The sequence below is a fragment of the Sturnira hondurensis genome, unplaced genomic scaffold (assembly GCF_014824575.4).
Source record: "Sturnira hondurensis isolate 20B ecotype Veracruz unplaced genomic scaffold, ASM1482457v3 Scaffold0010448, whole genome shotgun sequence".
Taxonomy (NCBI): Eukaryota; Metazoa; Chordata; class Mammalia; order Chiroptera; family Phyllostomidae; genus Sturnira; species Sturnira hondurensis.
This window is the reverse complement of record NW_028083079.1, coordinates 6,525,355-6,546,695: the sequence shown is the minus strand read 5'-3', so window position 1 is coordinate 6,546,695 and position 21,341 is coordinate 6,525,355. Positions and strand designations below refer to the sequence as shown.

At 36.0% G+C, this 21,341-nt stretch overlaps 1 protein-coding gene across 8 annotated transcripts in view; it reads right to left on the bottom strand.

The window, feature by feature from the left end:
* Positions 1–21,341, bottom strand: part of CNTRL (centriolin) — an 89,703-nt gene that overhangs the window by 61,329 nt on the left and 7,033 nt on the right. For 7 of the 8 annotated variants that reach the window (XR_005068403.1, XM_037059177.1, XM_037059178.1 and 4 more), the window contains exons 3-9: positions 20,899–21,029; positions 15,246–15,376; positions 13,504–13,645; positions 10,951–11,137; positions 7,420–7,613; positions 1,507–1,626; positions 311–539 (exon numbers count right to left, since the gene is read on the bottom strand). Coding sequence is in view for 7 of the 8 variants with exons in the window: in XM_037059177.1 (XP_036915072.1) it covers positions 311–539; positions 1,507–1,626; positions 7,420–7,613; positions 10,951–11,137; positions 13,504–13,645; positions 15,246–15,376; positions 20,899–21,029 (1,134 nt within the window). In the remaining variant the exon portion in view is untranslated. Of the gene's footprint in view, positions 1–310; positions 540–1,506; positions 1,627–3,566; positions 3,588–7,419; positions 7,614–10,950; positions 11,138–13,503; positions 13,646–15,245; positions 15,377–20,898; positions 21,030–21,341 lie in introns of those variants that run through there. The other variant, XM_037059181.1, reaches the window with a different exon arrangement.

The following is a 21,341-nucleotide window of genomic DNA, read 5'->3' as shown; positions in this document are numbered from 1 at the left end:
CACTTGCTTCAATTATTACTAATTATGTCTTTGAATGTATAGATCCAATGGTGAAAAGGATCTGTTGGCAGGAGATTCAAGCATTCTTGTATACCCTGGATATGTTGTCATCATATTACTATCAAAACCCCATTTTCTAACATAATAGAAATAACTATAACCTGCTCAATGAATCACTACTTTTGTTTTAGACTTTCCACATAAACAATAATTTAATGTCTCCAGAATGTTAAGTAAAAGAATTATTAAAACACAATTTGCCCAGTCAACCTTTTAATATTTTTAAAGAATTTAAAATGATTTTTTAAACCTGCATTTATTTTTCTTTCTTTGTCTTCCAGTTGTATGTCCAGTGGCATATGAGCTCTCAAGTTCCTCTCTCCATTTCTAGGTTGTTCCCCTTCATTTGGCTCCATCTTCTTGATCTCTATTGGCTGGGCTTTATCAATAATGTAACTCTCTCTGGTGAACATATTTCTCTTGTATCTGGATTTGCCAATATAGGGGCTTTCCTCTAGGGTTTTATCAACTTCAACATACTATAAGCAAAACAAATTAATAGATGTGTGGTTTAATAAGCAACTTAAGAACAGTCAAATGACATTATTCATTTTAGTATGAATAACATATCACAGAACTGCCTAAATGTTAATTCTACATGCCTAGAAGTTGGAAAATATACATCATTCTTTCATCCTTATATACCAGAAAAGAAGTAGAACAAAAAATGGTCTCAAAGGATTTCTCCTATTCCTGAAGAGTGAATTTGGGTTTATTGATTAAAGAACTGTATACAGCTATGTGATTTTTAGACCTGCTTAATCTTTCAAACCAGAAATTTAAGTATTTTATTTTGGTTTCGTGGCTGATATATAAGTAAAGTATCTATATAATAAATTTTAATGACTGCATTTTTATCTAAATAATATGATGCTGGTTACAATCATTGGGTCTTGGACATTAAGTGGCTTCTCTTTTTCAGTAAGATTTATGGCATATGTATAAATAATGGCTGACTAAGACTGCACCCAGTGGTTACTGAACAAACAACATATGGAATGACTATTCCATGGTTGCTGAAGCTGGCAGTGTACTTTTTCTGAATTCAGATTTAAGGGAGATGATCAACCATATTTTTGAGTGAGGTATCTGAGGGTTAGATAGCTGCTTTGGGTTATGGATAGGGCTGTAGGTAAGAATCCTTCTGGGATTTTTACCATATTTTTCCATGTATAATGTGCATCCTTGTTTTTCCCTCAAATATTTGGGCAAAAAGTGTGCATTATACACAGCAAAATACGGTATCTCTTTTGGATACTGCTCTAACATACAGAACCAAATAATTCTCAGATCCAACCAAAATACATTTATTCTTCTGGTGCTCTCACAACAAGAAAGTGGAGTGGTTATTGATAAAAACCCTTGAAAGTCTCCAACACTTGCCCTCCCCTGCCCCACTATAAGCATGATTTAACTGTGAATTATTAAAAAATTAAGATAACTCACCTCTGATGGATAGTAATTTAGTGGTTCAAATTTAGCATCAATTTTATAAAAGGCCAATTCCTGTTCCAGCTCATACTGTTTCTGACATGCTCGTGTTAGTTCCATGGTCTTCTGTTTTAGCTATTGGCCCAATTTGATATGAGATAACATATAGCGTCAGTAAGTCAGTATAAAGGTACAATGGTAGGAGGCAAGTTTTAATCATAACTAATAATTAGATTGTTTTAAACTCTACAGCAAAGAGCACAACATTCAGAATATCTTATGGTAAGTCTTAAGTATTAAAAGAATGAAATACAAAAATATCGTAAGAGATCACATAAAAGACCTTTGAAGTTATCTGCTATTTCAGGATACAATGAATGAAGACTTTAAAAACATTTAAATGTGCTTTAACCAAACATGAAAATAACTCTGTATCAGTTATTTTTAAGTAACTAGTCTACTAAGTACCTGCTTCCTGACTTCCCAATAATTAACAGTAATTTATTTAACTCACTCTGCAATTTTAATGGTAGCTTCAAATCATGGATGGAAATGATATTTAACATTAATTATAAAGGAATCAGGAGGAGGAATGAGAGGATGAAAATAGGAGTTTGGTTTTAAGTGCTGTATTGTTGTTGTAGTATTTTGGCTAATGGCATCTCAGTTTTAGCTGTTCAGAATATTATTTTTTTGTAATAGAGGATAAGAAATGTGAATAAGACCAATCAATCAGATTCAAATATATAATACCAAATTTTTAATAAAGTAATTCTCCTAAAATTATAACTTTTTAGTTACCTGTTATTCTTAGAAATTTTTAGAACTACAGTAAAAGAAATCATCTAGCCTAATTATCTTAATTTATAAATTAAAAAACTAAGTCCCAGATGGGTGAATTGACTTGTCAAAGTCACATATTAATTAGTGGCAGAGGCTAAATATTTCACTAACTAACAATACCAGCCCCCCTTCTATTACACCAATCCTTCAAGTTCATTTCAAAGGTCCACTAAGTGATTTTCACCTTTTTCTTAGCCAGTGTGTGATAGTAGATACAAAACAAAAACAAAACAAACAAACCATGCAGAAAAACTCTATTAATATAAAAATGCAAGCTTGAGAGAATAAAAACCAGACAAACATAAACATTTTACAAGGTCCAGGCAACCAAAGGCGTGCATGATTTAGCTTACAGTCACCTCCTGATTATCCATCAAAGGGAAGTGATACTAACCTGGATAAGAGGTAATCTTGGCTGAGTCCCCACTGTGTGCCAGACACTGTACTAATCATTTTACCTGTGCTATCTCACCAAATCTTCATAGCTACCTTATCAGATGACAAAAGCTGCACACAGAGGTTAAATAACTTGCCCAATTCCATAGCTGGTCGTGGAAGAGGCAGAGTTCAATTCCAAGTCCCCTGATTTCAAATCTAATCCTCTATTATACTATTGCCTTCAATGTCCTGTTGCAGGATGTCTACCACATACTCACACTATGCTTTCAGTGAATGCTCCTAAGTCACCAAGTCTCAAGAAAGCAATTCATAACCAACAGTGTCAACTAATCCTGGGCTCCTCTCCCACAGACCATTGGCAGTAGGACCAAAGGCAAATATGCCTGGGACCACAGAAAATGCATGAACTGGTCTCTGCAGGCAAATAATAATAAACACTCTGTGCATATCAAAGCACATTTGTGTCTTTTATAAAACTAGGTTTAGCATATAGTAAGCATTCAATAAATGTTCATTGAGGGAATGCACAAATGAGAGCAAATCAAGAGTCAAAGGACCTGGGAAGTTGGCTAGTTACAGTATGGGCTGTGGATAATCAAGAGCTGACTGCAGTTAACATATTTACCAATAGAAAAAACAATACAAATTCTTTCCCCTGACATTCATATTTACTCTTCTATATATGCATCCATTAAAAAATTATATACACATACACAAGCACATTTCGTGGGAAGGCAAGCCAGTTTCAAAACTTAAAATGTACATGAGCATATTCATACAAATCATGCAAACCATGAAAAACATAGTATGCAATTCAGTCCTGAAGGAGCTACCTTTAAGGAAGAAAAAAGAATCGGGAGAAAAAGGTCTGCAAGAAACCAAGACAATGGCTAAAAGGAGAAAGAAGCAAACAGAAACCATCACCTAGAGAACTCTAGAGTGAGGTTGTATAACATAAGTTATTCTTTACTGACAAATTAACTTAAAAAGTAATTGTTACCAGTACTTGCATTTTTCTTATAGGGACACATTTTATCATCATTCTATGAGTTACAGATTTACCACCTCCCATTACTTAGCTTGATTCATTTCAAATTATTTTCATATTCATTATGTCATTAAGTCCTCACAACTCTGTAAGACTGGCAGGACAGGTAAGTCATCCTCATTTGAAAAATGAAGAAACTAAAGAACAAAAGTTAAATAACTTTCAAAGAGACAAAGAACAATATTAATATCAAAGATAATCAAAGTTAATATTTGTTGGTGGCAGGAGAGGGAGAACTACTACAGCTTAAAGGCCACCGGCAGTTCAATGTTACGACCTTTCTTTTGCAGGTTGACCTACTACATGAAACTAGAAAACACCACATAACTATAGATGGTATTATTACCAGATATTCTACATACGAGAATGTAAAATGTTTTTCAAATACAGGCTCTCAGAATAAAACCTAGAATTCTTAAAAAAAATAGAATAGTCCTTTGGAATAATAAGAGAACAGGCCAAAAAAATAAATTTAAAGAAAAACTGAAAGAATACAAAATAGCTAATAATTACATATACCATACTCAACTCCAACAACTAAAGAAATGTTAAATTAAAGCAAGGAGATTCCATTTGTTTCCTATTTACAAATTCAAAATAATGTAGTGATTTATATTAAGGAATTAATAGTATGAATGTGTAAGATATATATATTTACATATAAAGATGTTCTCTGTAATATTGTTTGTAATAACAACAAAGTAGAAGCAACCTAAATATTCATCAATAATAGTAGGCTACATAAATTATGGAGGATACGTATAATGGAACATAATATAGACTCTGACAAGAGTAAGAAATATTTATGAGTAGTATATGTATAAAGTGTATGTGCACAAGTTATATGTGTATTCTTTTTAAATTTGGAGAGCTGTCCCTGACATACTGTTTTGTAAAAAATAAGATACAGAATTTAAAAATATATATATAGTAAGATTTTTTAAATCACAAAAATACTCAAAGTATATACGTTGTATTTAATTACATATACATTATTATATGTATATTGTATAAGCAGAGAAAACAAAAAGGATATATATTAACACCAGGCAATGGGGTAAGAGAAGAAAGAGTGAGACCTTCATTTTCTACTGTATACATTTGTGTTATCAAATTTGTTATAGTAAACTCACTAACTTAGTATATACATGTATTTTGTATATACAGTTAAATGGTTAAATACACAAATAGCATGACATGAAGAAGAGCACAGTCTTCTAACCAAAAATAGTTACAGAAAAAAACAAAACAGCAAAACTACTGACAATTTACAAAACATTTATCCACAGCACAAACATATCGACAACATTATAAACAAATAAAAGAGAAAACTAGACAACTATAACAATCCATAATTTGGGGATAGTGCAAGGTCATAAAATTCAACATTTTGCCAAGGTTTTCAGTGGATTAACTAACATGCACTAGGGAGTCAGCATATAGAAATTATAAGTTCTTTTATCTTAATAAAAAATGAATACTGTATTACAAAAAAGATGGATAATTCAGGAGAAATATTTAAATGCTCACAAATATCAAGTGATACCACAGTAAGTACTGGGAGGGGTTTTTTTTTTTTCATTTTAAATACAAATGTTAAGTGACAGCTTAAAGAGTTCACTGCTAAAATGAACCTGATTGTCACGCAAGTTTCCAATGATTAAATTTCTCATCCATCCACTTTATTATGGTATGGAGAGCAACAGAAGTATGTATAATATAAAAATCACTGGTAATCACCAAACTGTTAACATATTTTCAGTATGCCTTCAGAATACAGCTGACATAATTGAAAACTACTTTCAAATAAGAGGCAGATGAAGGAACCCACATATGCTCTGAATATCTGACTAACAGCGCTGGGGAAGCTGCCCTTTCATCACATCCCTGGTATAAACTACCTTTTTTCTCAAAGAAGCTCGAGAAGGAGGTTAAGTATTTGAATTTTATGTAACTATTTCCCTCTCTGCACAAAGGAGGGGACACTTTTTTCTTGCTAAAAAATTTAAATGCTTAAGCAGAATCCTTGTTAACAAATAATTAAGCTAGAATGCCAATCTTGAAAGGGAAATGCAAAAAATGTAACTGTATGTAAGATTCATAGTTATGGGAGAGGTTAGGGTTAGGGTTCTCTAAGTTATGCATAGATCAGAAAACAAACTGTCAAAAGAAAAAAAAGAGAAAAGTACCAATAGCTATTTTTTCCTTCAAGGACAAGTAGTAGACTACTTGGTCAGACTACAACGTCAGATTCTCTGAGTAGAGAAGGCCTTTTAAAATCCAGTCCATCTCGCTGTCTAGTGTTTTCTTTTCCCCCAGTCCCAAGCATGTGCCTGTTTCAGTGGCAGCAAACACAGTCTGGAGTTACCACATTTTATCTCAGGATGACTATTCAAAATTTCTTCTTTACTACTATATTTTCTATTTGCTGCTTCTTAATTCTACCTGTGGGACCTTCATCAACAAGTCTATATCCCTATTCTGTGAACAGTCCTTCAACTGCCTGAAGGCAATCATCAAAGCTTGCTGTTTCTTCTCTTCTCCAGGCAAACACTCCTGGTTTCTTTGGCCATTCCTCATAGCACTCAGTCTCACGACCTTTAAAGCCTCTGGGTCAGGTACCTTCTGATCATACACTATCTAGTCTGTTTAAATCTCTTCTAAAATATTCTTTTTATTTCAACCATAAAGCCAAATTTTATAAAATCTAAATATTACAGATACACATAAATGGCGATTTGAAAGTCTGTGATTCCACTCCTCAGAAATAACTACTGTCAAGAGTTTAGTATATTCTACCATTTTTCCCAATGCATACTGATGCCATTATACATAGGTTCATCCTTGATATACTCTTTTATAGCTTGCTTTTTTCAAATAGCAATATGTGTTAAACATCCTTCTGTATCAGGACATACACCTCCACCTCATTTTAGTATTTAACAAGATTTTTCTACCACAAAGATATCCACTGGGGGACAATTTAGTTATTCTCAATATTTTGCTAATATAAATAATATTCTAGGGAATGTCCTAGTATATACACATGTGTATATGCATATTTTATATATGTTTGTATGCACATATACAATATCTTTACACATTCTTGGTACCATTTCTACAGAACATCTTATTGGAAATATAGATCATGTAATATTATAACAATTATATAATAAATAAATAAATATAATAATATAAGCACTATGTATACTGGTAATATTTCCATTATATAGGATATAGGGTAGGTCCATTTAAATTTGAATAATTTTGCCGAATTGCCTTCTAAAAGTTTTTGCCAGTGTAGTCTCATTAACGATGTTGTTAAAAAAAATACACACATGGGTAGTCTGACCAGCTCCTCCTAGTGTGGGGCCTCCCCTCCCTCTTTTGTTCTAGGTACTGCACTCTACATAATGTAGCCCGAAACAGCACTTGTCTTTGGGCAGCCGTATGACACAGTGCCCGGTCAACTACGGCTCGTAAAACCTTTAGCACATATTTCTGTTGAACCACATCTTCCCCACTCTATGGTCAGGAAGTTGTCTTTTCAGACACAAGGACAAAGAATGCTCTATTTCAAGAGAATATGTATAGTCAAAACATAGTAAATATGTAAAGAATGTAAAGTATGAACTTACCAACTCATTTTTAGTGTTTAGGTTACTCTCTAGCTCCTCACAACTCTGTTTTTGTAACACGGCCTCCTCTTTCAATGATCTGTTCAGTTTATCTTGACTTTTAATTTCTTCTAGGAACTTTGTTTGTTTGCTCTTAAGCTCTTCAATTTCCGTTACCTTTTTTTCCAGGTCTCTTTCTAGTCTTTCTACTTCTTCTGCCAATACAAATTTAATAGTTTATTGAACATTATAGTTCCTAGTAGAAGAAAGGTAAGAATACTTCTTAACTTACAGCAAAAGAACTCTTAGAATAGTATAAATATAGTTCTACTTTTATTTTTTTAAGATTATTTATTTTTAGAGAGAGGGGAAAGGAAGAAAGAAGAGAGGGAGAGAAATACTGACCAGTTGCCTCTCTCATACCCCGAACTGGGGCCCTGGCTCACAACCAAGGCATGTGCCCTGAAGGGGAATCAAATCAGCAATCTTTTGGTTCACAGACCAACTAGGCCACAACAACCAGGGCTAAATTATTTGCTATGACTAACTTTTGGGGGGGAAAAAGACTGTTTTGAACTAGAAAGTGATTTATATTAAGAGGTAAGAAGTCATCATTGGATAACAATTTTAAAAGATAACATTTTCCGCGGGCCTGCGAACCTGCAAACCAGAGGATCGCGGTTCGATTCCCAGTCAGGGCACACACCTGGGTTGCAGGCTGGTTCCCTGCAGGCCCACTCCCAGCAGGGGACGCACGAAAGGCAACCATACATTGATGTTTCTCTCCCTCTCTCCTTCCCCTCTAAGGATAAATAAATAAATAAAATCTTAAAAAAAAAAGATAACATTTTCCCCAAATATTTAACTCAATTAGTGTGTTGATAAATGAAGCTTTCCAGGCCTCCCATAAAAAAAAATGGAGTATTTTATTTGATGTTTGTAATCAAACCTTAAAGGATGGTACAAGCATGTTTGCAAAAATACTATACTATCTTAAAATCCTTCAGAGGCTTCCCAAAAAGGATCCAAAAAGCCTGTATGAAGAATTAACAAGGCTCTTCATGATTTGGTCTCAAATTCCCTCTCCAGCATTATTTTCAAGCACACCTCACTGTAGGCCACTGAAATGATTCCAATTCTTCAGATTTGTGATTCCTTTTCTCACCTGCAGGCTTTTATTCACACCTTCTGCTTGGAACTGGCTTCCTCTATCTATTACTGGCCTATTTTGCATCCTCCAGGTCTTAGTTTTTAAAATATTTTGAAAAGTCTGCCCGACTCTACCCTTTCTCCAGGTTAGATGCTTCTCAGGGATGCACTCACACCACCTTGCACCTCTACTGTGGCCCTGGTCACACAGGGAATTGTAAAATGTGATCAAATAACTTGGTTGTCTGCCTTCCCCACTTAGGCTTTGTGAAAGCAGAAACTATCCACTATAAACTATAGGTGCTATAAACTATAGCACCTATCCACTTCACCACTGGATTCCAAGAGCTCAGCACATTAAAGGCCCTTAATTAATATTCAAAGTCATCAATGCATCATAAATAATTGAAACATCTCCCCCAATAGTACATTTATATGATGACTTTCCTTTGTATTATTTATATTTTAAGGATTCTAAAACATAAACTTCAGAGTAATAAATGTGGGGTAAGGGGAATCCCATGCTAACTAAAATTTATATTTCTCAAGTACTGGATCAAACATTATGAGACTATCATTTTTGTAAGCAAAGTAGACTAACATCAGTTTCGAATAGCTGAATATATAGGCTCATTTCCTAACATTCTAAAATGAATATTCCATACCTTCCTCTTTCTCTACACTCCACCCCACACTCCTTCTATTTTCTCTCCCAGTTGATGACCTCATATTTCATGAGAAAACAGACCCTACTTGTGAGAACTTCCTCATTTTCCCACCACCAAAGCAACAAAACTACCCACATCTGCACACATCTTCTCTCCTCCATTGATGGAGAAAGTGTCCTGACCCTCCTATTAAGAGACAATCTTTCTTCTTTTTCTCTGATCTAATCTTGTCTTCTTAAGGACCAAAAAGAGAGCCATGACTTGTCTCTCCACTCTGCTCTTGAATATTGTCTTTGCTTCTTTGACTACTAGCTTTGAGGTTTTACAGCATTGGCTTCTGCCCATTTCCTGGTCTGGAAGCCACTGGTGATTTTTTTAAAACTCATTTATTAGGTATTAGGGGGGAGAAATTATGGGATCAAATTTCAAATCTTCACCCAAATGTCACTTTTCCATCTATAAGCTAGCATTTGTCCTAACCACACCTTAACTGCTGTTGTCAAGATCCTCATCAGATGTTGCCAATCTCATGCACTTCTCTGTGCTCAACTTACTTCTTCACACCTCGGCAACATTCAACATAGCTGACCACTTCCTCTTTTGAAACCTTCTTCTCTGGGCTTTTGCAACCCACTGTTTCCTGGTTTTCTTTTACCTTGTTGGCTTCTCTGAACTTTCTTAGCTGGCTCTCCTTCTCACTCATCCCAACCCCTGCCTGACTGTGCTAATTGATTCTGGTGGAATTAAATGATCATTTTCATGCTGATTGATTCCCAAATTTATAGGTCTAGTATAGATCTCTTTGAACTCTAGACCCACATCTCCAAATCTTTTTGGTTTTCTCATAGACATTCAAACTCAGCATTCTAAGTTCTCCCATATTTATACATAATATCACCATCCAAACACTCAAGCTAGAAGTGTGGGAACTTCCAATCCATTAAAAAGTGCTGCTGAACCTCCAAAACTGATCCATCGATATACCAAACCTACCACCTAAACACAGGCCATCAACATTTCTAGCCTAGATTTCCGTAGCAGCCTAATCACGTGTCCCTTTAGCTCCATTTTCCTCTGCTCTAAATCAGTCTGCATCCTGTATCAATAATAATCCTCATAAATAAACTGGCTCATGTCCCACTCCCAATTAAAAACTGTCAATGGCTTTCTTCTGCACCTGAAATAAAATCCAAACTCCAAGAGCCTGTGCTATCTCCCCCCACCACACACACAATCCCTCCAGTCATACTAATCTTCTTTCAGTTCCCTAACTTACCAGGATCTATCCAACCTCAAAGTAAAAGCTGCTCCCTCTCCATGAATGCCTTTTTTCACATGGCTAATCCATTCTTGCCTCTGTCTCCAGCTGAAATGCCACTTCCTCATAGAGCCGTTCCTTGACACCACACTTTCCCAAGAAGGGGGTTCGAACCACTGCTGCTTTATCAGGGTTTACTTGCTCTTTTTGTGTCTGTCTTCTCCACTAAAACACAAGCCACACTAAGGCCAGTACCCTATGTCTTCCTCACCATTGTATCCTTAGTACCAGATACAGCGCCTGGCTCACAATACATGCTCAATGACTATTTGCTGAGTTAATTAATTTATAGTGCAACTTTCTATGCAAATTTTAACAGCCTTATAATGTTCATAATATAATATGTTTTATGGATAATTTCTGGATTATTCTTTTCCCACCCAAATTTAATTAGTAAAACAAAAAAGGTCATTTTACCCAAACTGAATCTCTCAAAAGCTTCCTGTCTGTCCTGAGTGGTTACCGGCTGACCTTCCAAGCTTTCCAGTGAACGGAGGTGAAAAATGGTAAATTGGAAATAATGAGAAAGGGCAACAACTGGATTTTCAACTAGGATCAGAGAAGTCAAATCTTGAAGTGGTTTCAACTTGCTCACATCTTGAAGCTGAAATGACATATAACACTATTGGTATAATTTAAAAATCATAAACACACCTAAAAGGAGTAATACATATAGGAAATTGCTATTAACATGGCAAGGAATCTACTCATGAAACCCATTATCAAAAAGCAGCTTATGAGGAGGAATAAGAAGTATTTCAGTACATGTGTGTAGTGCATCAGGGCATTATTAGGCATTTCCATGTACCCATTTGTGACTCCTCACAACCACCTATGATATATAATCATCTAAATTTCATACATGAAGAAACTGAGGGCCCTGGCTGGTGTAGCTCAGTGGATTGAGTGCGGGCCTGTGAACCATACGATCACGGTTCGATTCCCAGTCAGGGCACATGCCTGGGTTGCAGGCCAGGTCCCAGCAGGGAACTCACAAGAGGCAACCACACATTGATATTTCTCTCCTTCTCTCCTTCCTCTCTAAAGATAAATAAAATCTTTAAAAAAAAAGAAACTGAGGTTGCTCGAAGAAGTTAGGTGACTTGCTCAAAGCTCAGTTATAAGTGAATGAAACCAGATTTAAATTTAAATCTGTATGTCTATAAACCCTTTGCCTTTTCATTATTCTGACCGAACAAACTGAAAAAATTGGTAACTTTTCAGATAACAGCTATAATTAATAGTTAAAAGAAATAAGGATAAGTTTTGAAGTGGGATTTTTATGTTTATCCAAAGATGGTTTTAAAAGGTTGAGAAACTACTATTAATAGTTAGCACAGAAAAATCTTACCCAAATGAATATGGATCACTTATTGATACCAATATCAAATATGAACTGGGATGAAAAGTGACACCAAATTAGAAATAATCATAAGTATTTATTGAACGATTTTCCTGTTAATATCAGCTGACCCTGAGTATTAGCTAAGGATCACTATTTGAGGAATATGTGTGGCAAATTTTAGAGTCATGGTTACCCTATTGCCTCCCGGGCCCCAAGAGTTCCAAGGTGATGCTGTACAACAAGGCGTGGGCTTGGGCTCTGAGGCTCCTGGGCCATCATAGTGAAGTTGCAGAGAATCACCTTAACAGATCTTCATAAAGATGAAATAAGGAACGTACAGACATTGTTCACTGCACAATGTTAAACAAGTGTTGTTTATTATTACTGCTTCCACTACTGAAGGTTTAAGGAATACAACCTGAGAGTTAATGTTTTTAAAATTAGAGTTAAAATTTTTACAGCATTTTCACATCTACCATTTCACCTGAGCCTGTAACACTCCTGTAAAGGAGGTAGGGTAGAAACTGTTTCTCCAACTTAAGCAGTGAGTTTCAGAGAGGTGAAGAGTTTCTTCAACGTCACAGAAGGCAAGTCTAGACACATAGTGGAAAGCACATCTTTTCTCTTCTATTTTAAGACTGGTGTTTTTTAAATTGTAGCATGATTGTTTCAATTTTAACACAGATTTAAATATATTAATGTTTTTACTTAGTAATGTTTCTTGAACATCTAGCTGTATAAATACCAAAGAAAATCATGAATTACACTCCAGAGAAAAATATACATCATCCTCAGATTATGTGAACCATGATAAAGTTGCTCTATTATAAATAGCTAGTGAGTAACTTCCTAAAACACCTAATACTATAATTGAGATTAATTCATAAATTGGAAAAAAACAAACTGTTCTAGGCATTCACTGACCTGAATTCTGGTACAAAGTGTATGACTTTTTAAAAAAGATTTTGTTTATTTACTTTTAGAGAGAGGGGAAGGGAGAGAGAAATATCAACGTGTGGTTGCCTCTCACATGGCCTCCATTGGGCACCTGACCCACAACCCAGGCATGTACCCTTACTGGGAATCGAACCCGCGATACTCCAGTTCATAGCCTGAACTCAATTCACTGAGCTATACCAGCCAGGGCCCAAAGTGTGTGACTTTAAGTAAGAGATTTAACCTCCCTGAGACTATAATCAACAATGGGAGTAAAACTGTGGTACCTAACTAACAGCATTATTTATATATTTGTATCTTATTGTTTATGCTATTACAGTCATTCCTGCTTTTTCTTCCTCTGCCTACCACCACCCAGCCCCCGCCCCCATAGTATTTTAAAAATAATTCCTGCACTGTCTTCTTAAAACGAGTGTTCTGAGGCTCAAATGAAATATTAGATGTGAAAATGCTAAGAGGTCAACTCTCAGTTACCATGGAACCATGTAAAACTAGGACTGACTATATTTAATTACCCTAGACAATCACAGGTTATGTCTGAATTTAATGTTTCATCAAAGGACTACTGACCTTAAAAGAAGAGACCCCATTTTTTTTAAACTTGGATTTTAACTTTTTCAACAAGTCCAAAAATTTGAAAAACATTCTTGCTACTCTGAATAACTTACCGATGATATCTTGTTGCCTTTCAGATTGAGGGCTCGCAAAGATTTTAACTTCTTCCCAAACCATGCTGGAATATGTTCAATTTCATTTCCTGCAAGGTTTAGCTTTTGCAGATTATACATATTCTCTATACCTTCAATTTTGCTGGAAATCAAAGGGTAAAATCAAACTTAGTTAGTACCATAATACCACTATATTAAGATTTTACTTACTTTCAGAATGAAGGGGAGGGAACGAGAAAGAGGGAGAGAAACATCCATGTGTAAGACAAACACTGATGGGTTGCCTCTCTCACTCCCCCAACTGGGGATCTGGCCCACAACCCAGGGATGTGCCCTAACTGTAATCCAACCAGAGACATTTTGGCTCATAGGCCAGAGTCCAATCCACTGAGCTACACTAGCCAGGGCCCTCCACTATATTTTTCGAATTAACAACCTTGGTTTTATGTGAGGTTACCTTTCACAATTATAATTTATCAACCCTTTCATAAATGAACACCAAAAAAAGCAGTTGAAAACAAATTCATCACAACATCTTTGGTAAACTCTTCATAACTGTGACCAGAAATCTTACCTATCTTACTATCAAACTTTATGATCCGACAACACAGAAAAGGGCCTGACTGTGGCATTCTTACTAACTGCTATAAAGAGAACTAGCACTGACAGCCAGGGGAGAGCTGGAAAACCCAACAGCACACGGTGCTACATGTTACAACCCTGCACAAGAGACGTCTGTCATTACTACCTTAAGTCATCACTGAAAGATTAGCTATACAAGCACGATAAGGCTGCCATTTTGAGCTGGTGGACCCCCAGAATTATACTGTATTTATAGACACAAATATTTTAATGAGACTATTTAAATTAATAAAACATTTATCACCCGTACTGATGAATTTTCACTGATGCAGTATTTTCCCAACTTAATCCCAATTTAATTATCAGTGTAATTACTTGGTCAGGAGAAAAGTATATTGGGCAAATATCTCTAAGCTTCTTTATTTTCATTTTAATTTTGTTGAAATTATTTTTATCAGGATCAGTTGTTCTTATACAAACTTTATATATTAAGGATTAATTCATTAATCAGTTATTTTCCCATTTATTTTTGCCATATTAGAGTTTCTGCTACTGTTAGTTGTTTGTTGGCCATTACACATATCAAGTCCTACATGGGGGAAAAGTATACAGATACAAAGATTTTCAAGATTTCGTATCTACATTATTTGTCTACCACAAGTTTTCTATGTAGCAGTTTTAGCTAGTCAATTTTATGTTTGTATCTCACAGTAATACATTTTATGAAATGGAAACAACGTTGAGAGTATATTTCTTACATCAATCAGCAAAGAACATCAGGATAAACGAGTTGAAATATCTTTAGGATCAAAATTACAGTGTTGAAACACACTGCTTCATGTCAACTTTCTTAATATAATAGGCAGTGAATCAAAAACTCTATCTGGGAAAACTTCCTGCCAAAATAGAATTAAGGTAAAATTTGGTACTCAAAAAACCTATCTCCTTCTTGATAATGCTAGGTAGATATTACTCAGTACTTTACCAATGACAAGTCCTGAAGGCAGTCATCATCTGAGAAGGGCCAGACTACCCATGAATAGAGGATCAAAGCACCTTTTGTTCCAAAGGTTTCTCTCAGTGACATGGGCAGCATTAATCTACCTCTTTAACACAGACAACGACCCTGCAATGCTACTAGCTAAAGAAGTAGTACTTACCAGATCTTGTTATATGATAAGTTGAGTTCACGTAATTTTAACAGTTTATCCAGCTTCTCAATCTTCCCTATTAGATTATGGCTGAGATTCAGTACTTCAAGTTTAACACATTTTTCCAAATTTTCGATATACTAATTGAAAACAAATGAATAAATACTTTATACAACAGATGCCCTGACATAAGCACAACATGTACATATGAGATCAGTCATAGAGAATAGTAAGCCCTTACTGTTCTCCTAGACAATCCCTTGGCGAGGCTCCCCGTGACCAGGAGCACCAGCTCTACTCAAGCCGCCAAACTTGCCGAGCAGACAACACTTCCCATAGACTAAGAAGTGCAGGGCTGTCCAACAAGAATTCCCCCACCTCAACTTTTCATGCTTCTCCCCGCCTCCTCTCCTTCTTTCTTCAATGTTTAGCACGATATTTAGACTGTTGTGTAAACTTACTCCTCCCCTCCCCTCCCCATACATTTACACCTTCAATCTCTCTCTCTCTCCTGGGTCTTCCTCACAAGTTTAAAAACAGTCATTATTAAAGAGATATTCATTACATATTTACTACATACCAGGTGTGGCACCAGGCAATGGAGATAATACCAGTGAAGTAGACAAGTGCCCTGCTGCAGGGCACTATGTTCCTTCCACAGGAAGCCTATGTTCCACACACTCAATCTCTTCTATAGAAAATAAATCCCTCACACTGAACTTGTTTTCTTATGAAGCCCTAATTTTATTTCTTGTTTGCCACCATGTTCTCACAAGAATTACATACATTTGCTCATTCTGCCTTCCATTCACTCTTATTCTATTGGTAAGGCAATGTATCTTTTGCCCTTAATATGTATTCAAACAGTTCTCTCCAAGATCACTATTCATTCATCCCTTCCACAAATATTTATGAATATTTATTTCCTAGGACCTGTTCAGCTACTGGAAATATGGTGGTGAATCAGGAGAACAAGGTTCTTTTTTTAAAAGATTTTATTTATTTATCTTTAGAGAAGAAGAGAGGGAGAGAAATATCAATGTATGGTCACCTCTTGTGTGTCCCCCTGCTGGGAACTGGCCTGCAACCCAGGCATGTGCCCTGACTGGGAATCGAACCTCGATCCTTTGGTTCGCAGGCCCACGCTCAATCCACTGAGCTACACCAGCCAGGGCAGGTTCTTGTTTTTTTATTCACAGAGAAAGATAATAAACAAATGAAAAAATAAACAAAAGTTTCAGAGAGTGAAGGATACTAACAAAAAAATAGAGATGACATGATGTGGCAGAATACAAGGCACTAAGAGGGCAGATTTTGTCTGTTGTGTTTACTGCTATAGCACTAACGCCTGGAACACAATGGGTACTAAAGAAATACTTATTGACTGAAAGAATAAGAGAGACTGACTGAGGAGAGGTGGCTAGCTGTGACTGGATCATGAAAGAAGGCCTCACAGAGGAAGTACACTGAGCTGAGACCTTAATCACAAGAAGCCAGCTGTGCACATACCTGGGGGGCAAAGAATACCAGGCAAAGAAAATGGAAAGGCCCTGAAAGAATGAACTTGGTGGATTTAAGAAATAAAAGGGCTTTAAAATTTATTATTTTTTTTAGGGAGGGAAAGAGAGAAGGATAGAAACACCCATCAGTTGCCTCTCACAAACCCCAAGCTGGGGGCTCAGCCTGCAACCCAGGCATTTGCCCTGACTTGGGATCAAACCAGTGACCTTTCAGTTCACAGGCTGCTACTCCACCCACTGGGCCATATCAGGCAGGGAAGAAAGGGCTTTTCAACTGACAAATCCAACTGACTTCTAAGTTTTCATCCTATTTAACTGTCCTGTGACATTTTATATCATCCTTTCCTGCCTTAAGTTTTCCCTGCTTTGGTCTCAATTTATCACCCTCTTGAATTTTCTCCTGTCCCAATAGCTCCTTCAGGCTTCTTCACTGGGTGTGCCTCTCCCCTGCTCTGGTTCTCTTTCACTATTTCTCCTCTTAATCCTACACATTCTTCACACTAAGCTCTAAATGTCTAGAGATCACAGATTAAGTTTATTTCCTTTCTATGTACTGCCACAGCCTAACACAATGCCTGACATAGAGGCAGCAGAAGAAACTCCAACCATCACAGGAGAGTTTGTTGGAGAGACCCACAGGGTCTTAGAACATACACAAATCCACCCACCCTGGAATCAGCACCAGAAGGGCCCAATTTGCTTGGGGGTAGCAAGGGAAGTAAATGAAAGTCAGCTGAGAGGCGAGCAAGTGGCATTGTTGCCTCTTGGATCCCTCCATCAAATGCAGTGCCAAACTCAGCAAGGTGGGTTGTCCTACCCTGGCAAATACCTAAGGCTCCACTCCCTACTACATAACAGGTGTGCCCAGACAAAACCATATAGCCCAAATGAAAGAACAGATCAAAGCTCCAGAAAAAAAAGCTTCCTCACTAAGTGATGAAGAGATAGTCAACCTATCAGATGCAGAGTTCAAAGCACTGGTAATCAGGATGCTCACAGAAATGGCTGAGTATGGTCACAAAATAGAGGAAGAAGTGAAGGCTATGAAAAGTGAGATAAAGGAAAATGTACAGGTAACCAACAGTGAAGGGAAGGAAACCAGGACTCATTCAACAATTTGGACTAGAAGGAAGAAATAAGCGTTCAACCAGAACAGAATGAAGAAACAGAAATTCAAAAAAATGAAGAGAGGCTAAGGAACTTCTGGGACAACTTTAAATGTTCCAACATCTGAATCACAGGGATGCCAGAAGGAGAAGGGGAAGAGCAAGAAATTGAAAACTTACTTGAACAAATAATGAAGAAGAACTTCCCTAATCTGGCAAAGGAAACAGACTTTCTGGAAGTCCAGGAAGCCCAGAGAGTCCCAAAGAAGTTAGACCCAAGGAAGCACACACCAAGGCACATCATAATTACATTACCCAAGATGAAAGCTAAAGAGAGAATCTTGAAAGCAGCAAGAGAAAAGTGGAGTTACTTACAAAGGAATTCCCATAAGACTCTCAGCTGATTTCTCAAAAGAGACCTTGCAGGCAAGAAGGGGCTGGAAAGAAGTATTCCAAGTCATGAAAGGCAAGGACCTACATCCATGATTGCTACAAAGCTATCATTTAGAATGGAAGAGCAGATAAAGTGCTTCCAAGATAAGGTCAAGTTACAGTTCATCATCACCAAGCCCATTTCATATAATAATATGAAATGTTAAAGGGACTTATCTAAGAAAAAGGAGATAAAAAATATGAACAGCAAAATGACAACAAACTCACAACTATCAACAACCGAACCTAAAGAAAACCCCCCAAAACAAAAACAAACTAAGCAAACAACCAGAACAGGAAGAGAATCACAGAAATGGAGATCACATGGAGGGTTATCAGTGGGGATGGGGAGGGGGGAGAATGGGGGAAAAGTTACAGGGCATAAGAGGCATAAATGTTAGATACAAAATAGACCAGGGGAGGTTAAGAATAGTATGGGAAATGGAGAAGCCAAAGAACTTGTATGTATGACCCATGGACACAAACTAAGATGGGGGAAAGATGGTGGGAGGGGTGCTACAGGGCAGAAGGGAATAAAGGGGAGGGAAAAAATGAGACAACGGTAACAGCATAATCAATAAAATATGTAAAAACAAACAAATAATCAAAAGCCTGACATAATAACCATACAGTAAAGATTTACTAATTTTGGGGTGGGGGGTGAGCTGGGATGGGAGTAAAAGACAGAAAACTGTACTTGAACAATAATTAAATAAAAAATATTTTTATTTTTATTTTTTTTAAAGATTTTATTTATTTATTTATCTTTAGAGGGGAAGGAGAGAGGGAGAGAAACATCAATGTATGGTTGCCGTTTGTGCGTCCCCTGCTGGGAGTTGGCCTGCAGGGAACTGGACTACAAACCAGGCATGTGCCCTGACTGGGAATCGAACCGTGATCCTCTGGTTCGCAGGCCTGCGCTCAATCCACTGAGCCACACCAGCCAGGGCCTAAAAATATTTTTAAAAATATTTACTAATTTAATATTTCATTTTGAAAATTTTAAACTCCAACATTTCTTCTTTTTCCTTTTTAATTACACAAATAAGACAAATATTCTAATATATAAATAGAATAAATATTATTAGAATAAATATAATTAGAATAAATAAATATATTCTAATAAAAATTTTAGACAAAACAAAAAATCTCTCATCAGGTCCCCAGGACACTATAAAAAAAATCCCAGTTCAAAGGTAACCAGTGTTAAGAGGCTGGGATATATTCATGTACATCCATACATACACATATGGAAGAAAATAATTTTTAAAAATGTTTAGAGACCTTACTATATAAAATGTTTTAGAATTTTTTTCATTAAATATGTTGTAGACATAGTCGCACATTAATACATAGACTTCTAACTTAGTTTTAAAGGTACTTGATAGTATTTCGTAGTCTGTTATTGCACCCCAATTTATTTAATCAATCCCTCACTAATAGTCATTTGGGTATTTCTAGTTTTCTATTTTAAATAATGCTTAATAAACATAACTATACAGACTCTTTTTGGATGCATGGGCAGGTAAAATACTATCAGTAGAATAGACATTGAGGAATAGAACTGCTGGGTTGATGAGTACAAACTCAGTAACTTTAAACTCAATTGCCAGGTTTTATTTCACATTTCTTTGAAATTAATGAAATTGAAAACATTTTCATGTTACCATTAGTCACTTTCAATACTTTTGTGAATGGTCTGTTCATATCCTTTGAACATTTTCCGCTGAGTTGTCTCTCCTACTGAATTGTAGGAGCTCCCTTATAGTATGCAGGTAAGGTTACAGAGTTGAAAACATGACCTGCCAGTTTGTTGTTTGAACTGTTTAAACAATATCTTTCATTAAACACAACTTTTCAATCATTAAGTAAGCTAAATCTGGCAATATTTTTCTTTGTGGTAGTCAGGTTGGTGTTTGCTTAGCAGGGCCTTCCCAACTTAAGATTTAAAAATACATTCTCCTATATTCTTCCCTAGTACTTTCATAGTATTTTTGTTGGGTGACTTTTGTTTTCATTAAGATCTTCAATCTTTTTAAATTCATTTTTGTGACTAATATAGTAGGCATCTAAATTTATATTTTTTCTAATTAAAAAATTAAGTTGACTACTGTAGTATATTCATGCTGTAGTCTATGAATTAAAGTAGTAAGCACTCTAGAGAAGAGATCAGCAAACTTTCTCTGCAAAAAGCCAGATAGTAAATTTTTTTGGCTTTGTGGGCCAGATAGTCTCTGTGACAACTAACTTATAATACCTCTGCTATTGTGGTGCAAGAACCAGCCATAGGCAACAAGTAAACAAATGAGTGTGGCTATAAAATTTTACTTACAAAAATAGGCAGCAAGTCTGATTTGGCCTACAGACTGTACTATGCCGACCCCTTCTCCAGAGTCAATAATGTAAAAAAAAAAAAGGTACTCATGAATTTGAAGATGTCATATACCTCAAATATAGAACTTTCACTGGAAACAATAAAGGTCTGCTACAAATTAGAAGACATCAGGATGAGATGTTACTGTAAGTCTAATATCTATTTTTTTCAGTTTTAAAGAACAGAAATATCAAAAAGAATGCCTATGCTAAAAAATGTTGGTAACTTACCTTAAATTTCTTGCCACCATCTCTAGAAAGTGAAAGGTTCAGAGATTTTACCAAGGCCAAATTGTCCTGTTTAGTAAGTTTTTTAATAAGAGCCTCTGTAATATATCGGACTCCTGCATGTGAATCAGCTTCTGAAATTACAGAAACAGATAATTATCAGCAAAGGAAGACATGAATACTCTGAAAACAAATTGTTTTGATGTTATAAAATAAAAACAAATTTAATCATGCAAATGTAAAGACAGCTGGTGAGTTCTAATTGCAATGCTTTAATAATAATATTTTACTTTATATAGCATTCCATAATAATGACAATAACAGTTATACTCTATAAATGCAGAGTGGGGCAACAGTAGGCTTACAGTTGTTCATATGCCAAATGATAAAACAATTAATAATACTACAAGAATAAACTTTGTGTTTCATGCACTCACAACTACAAA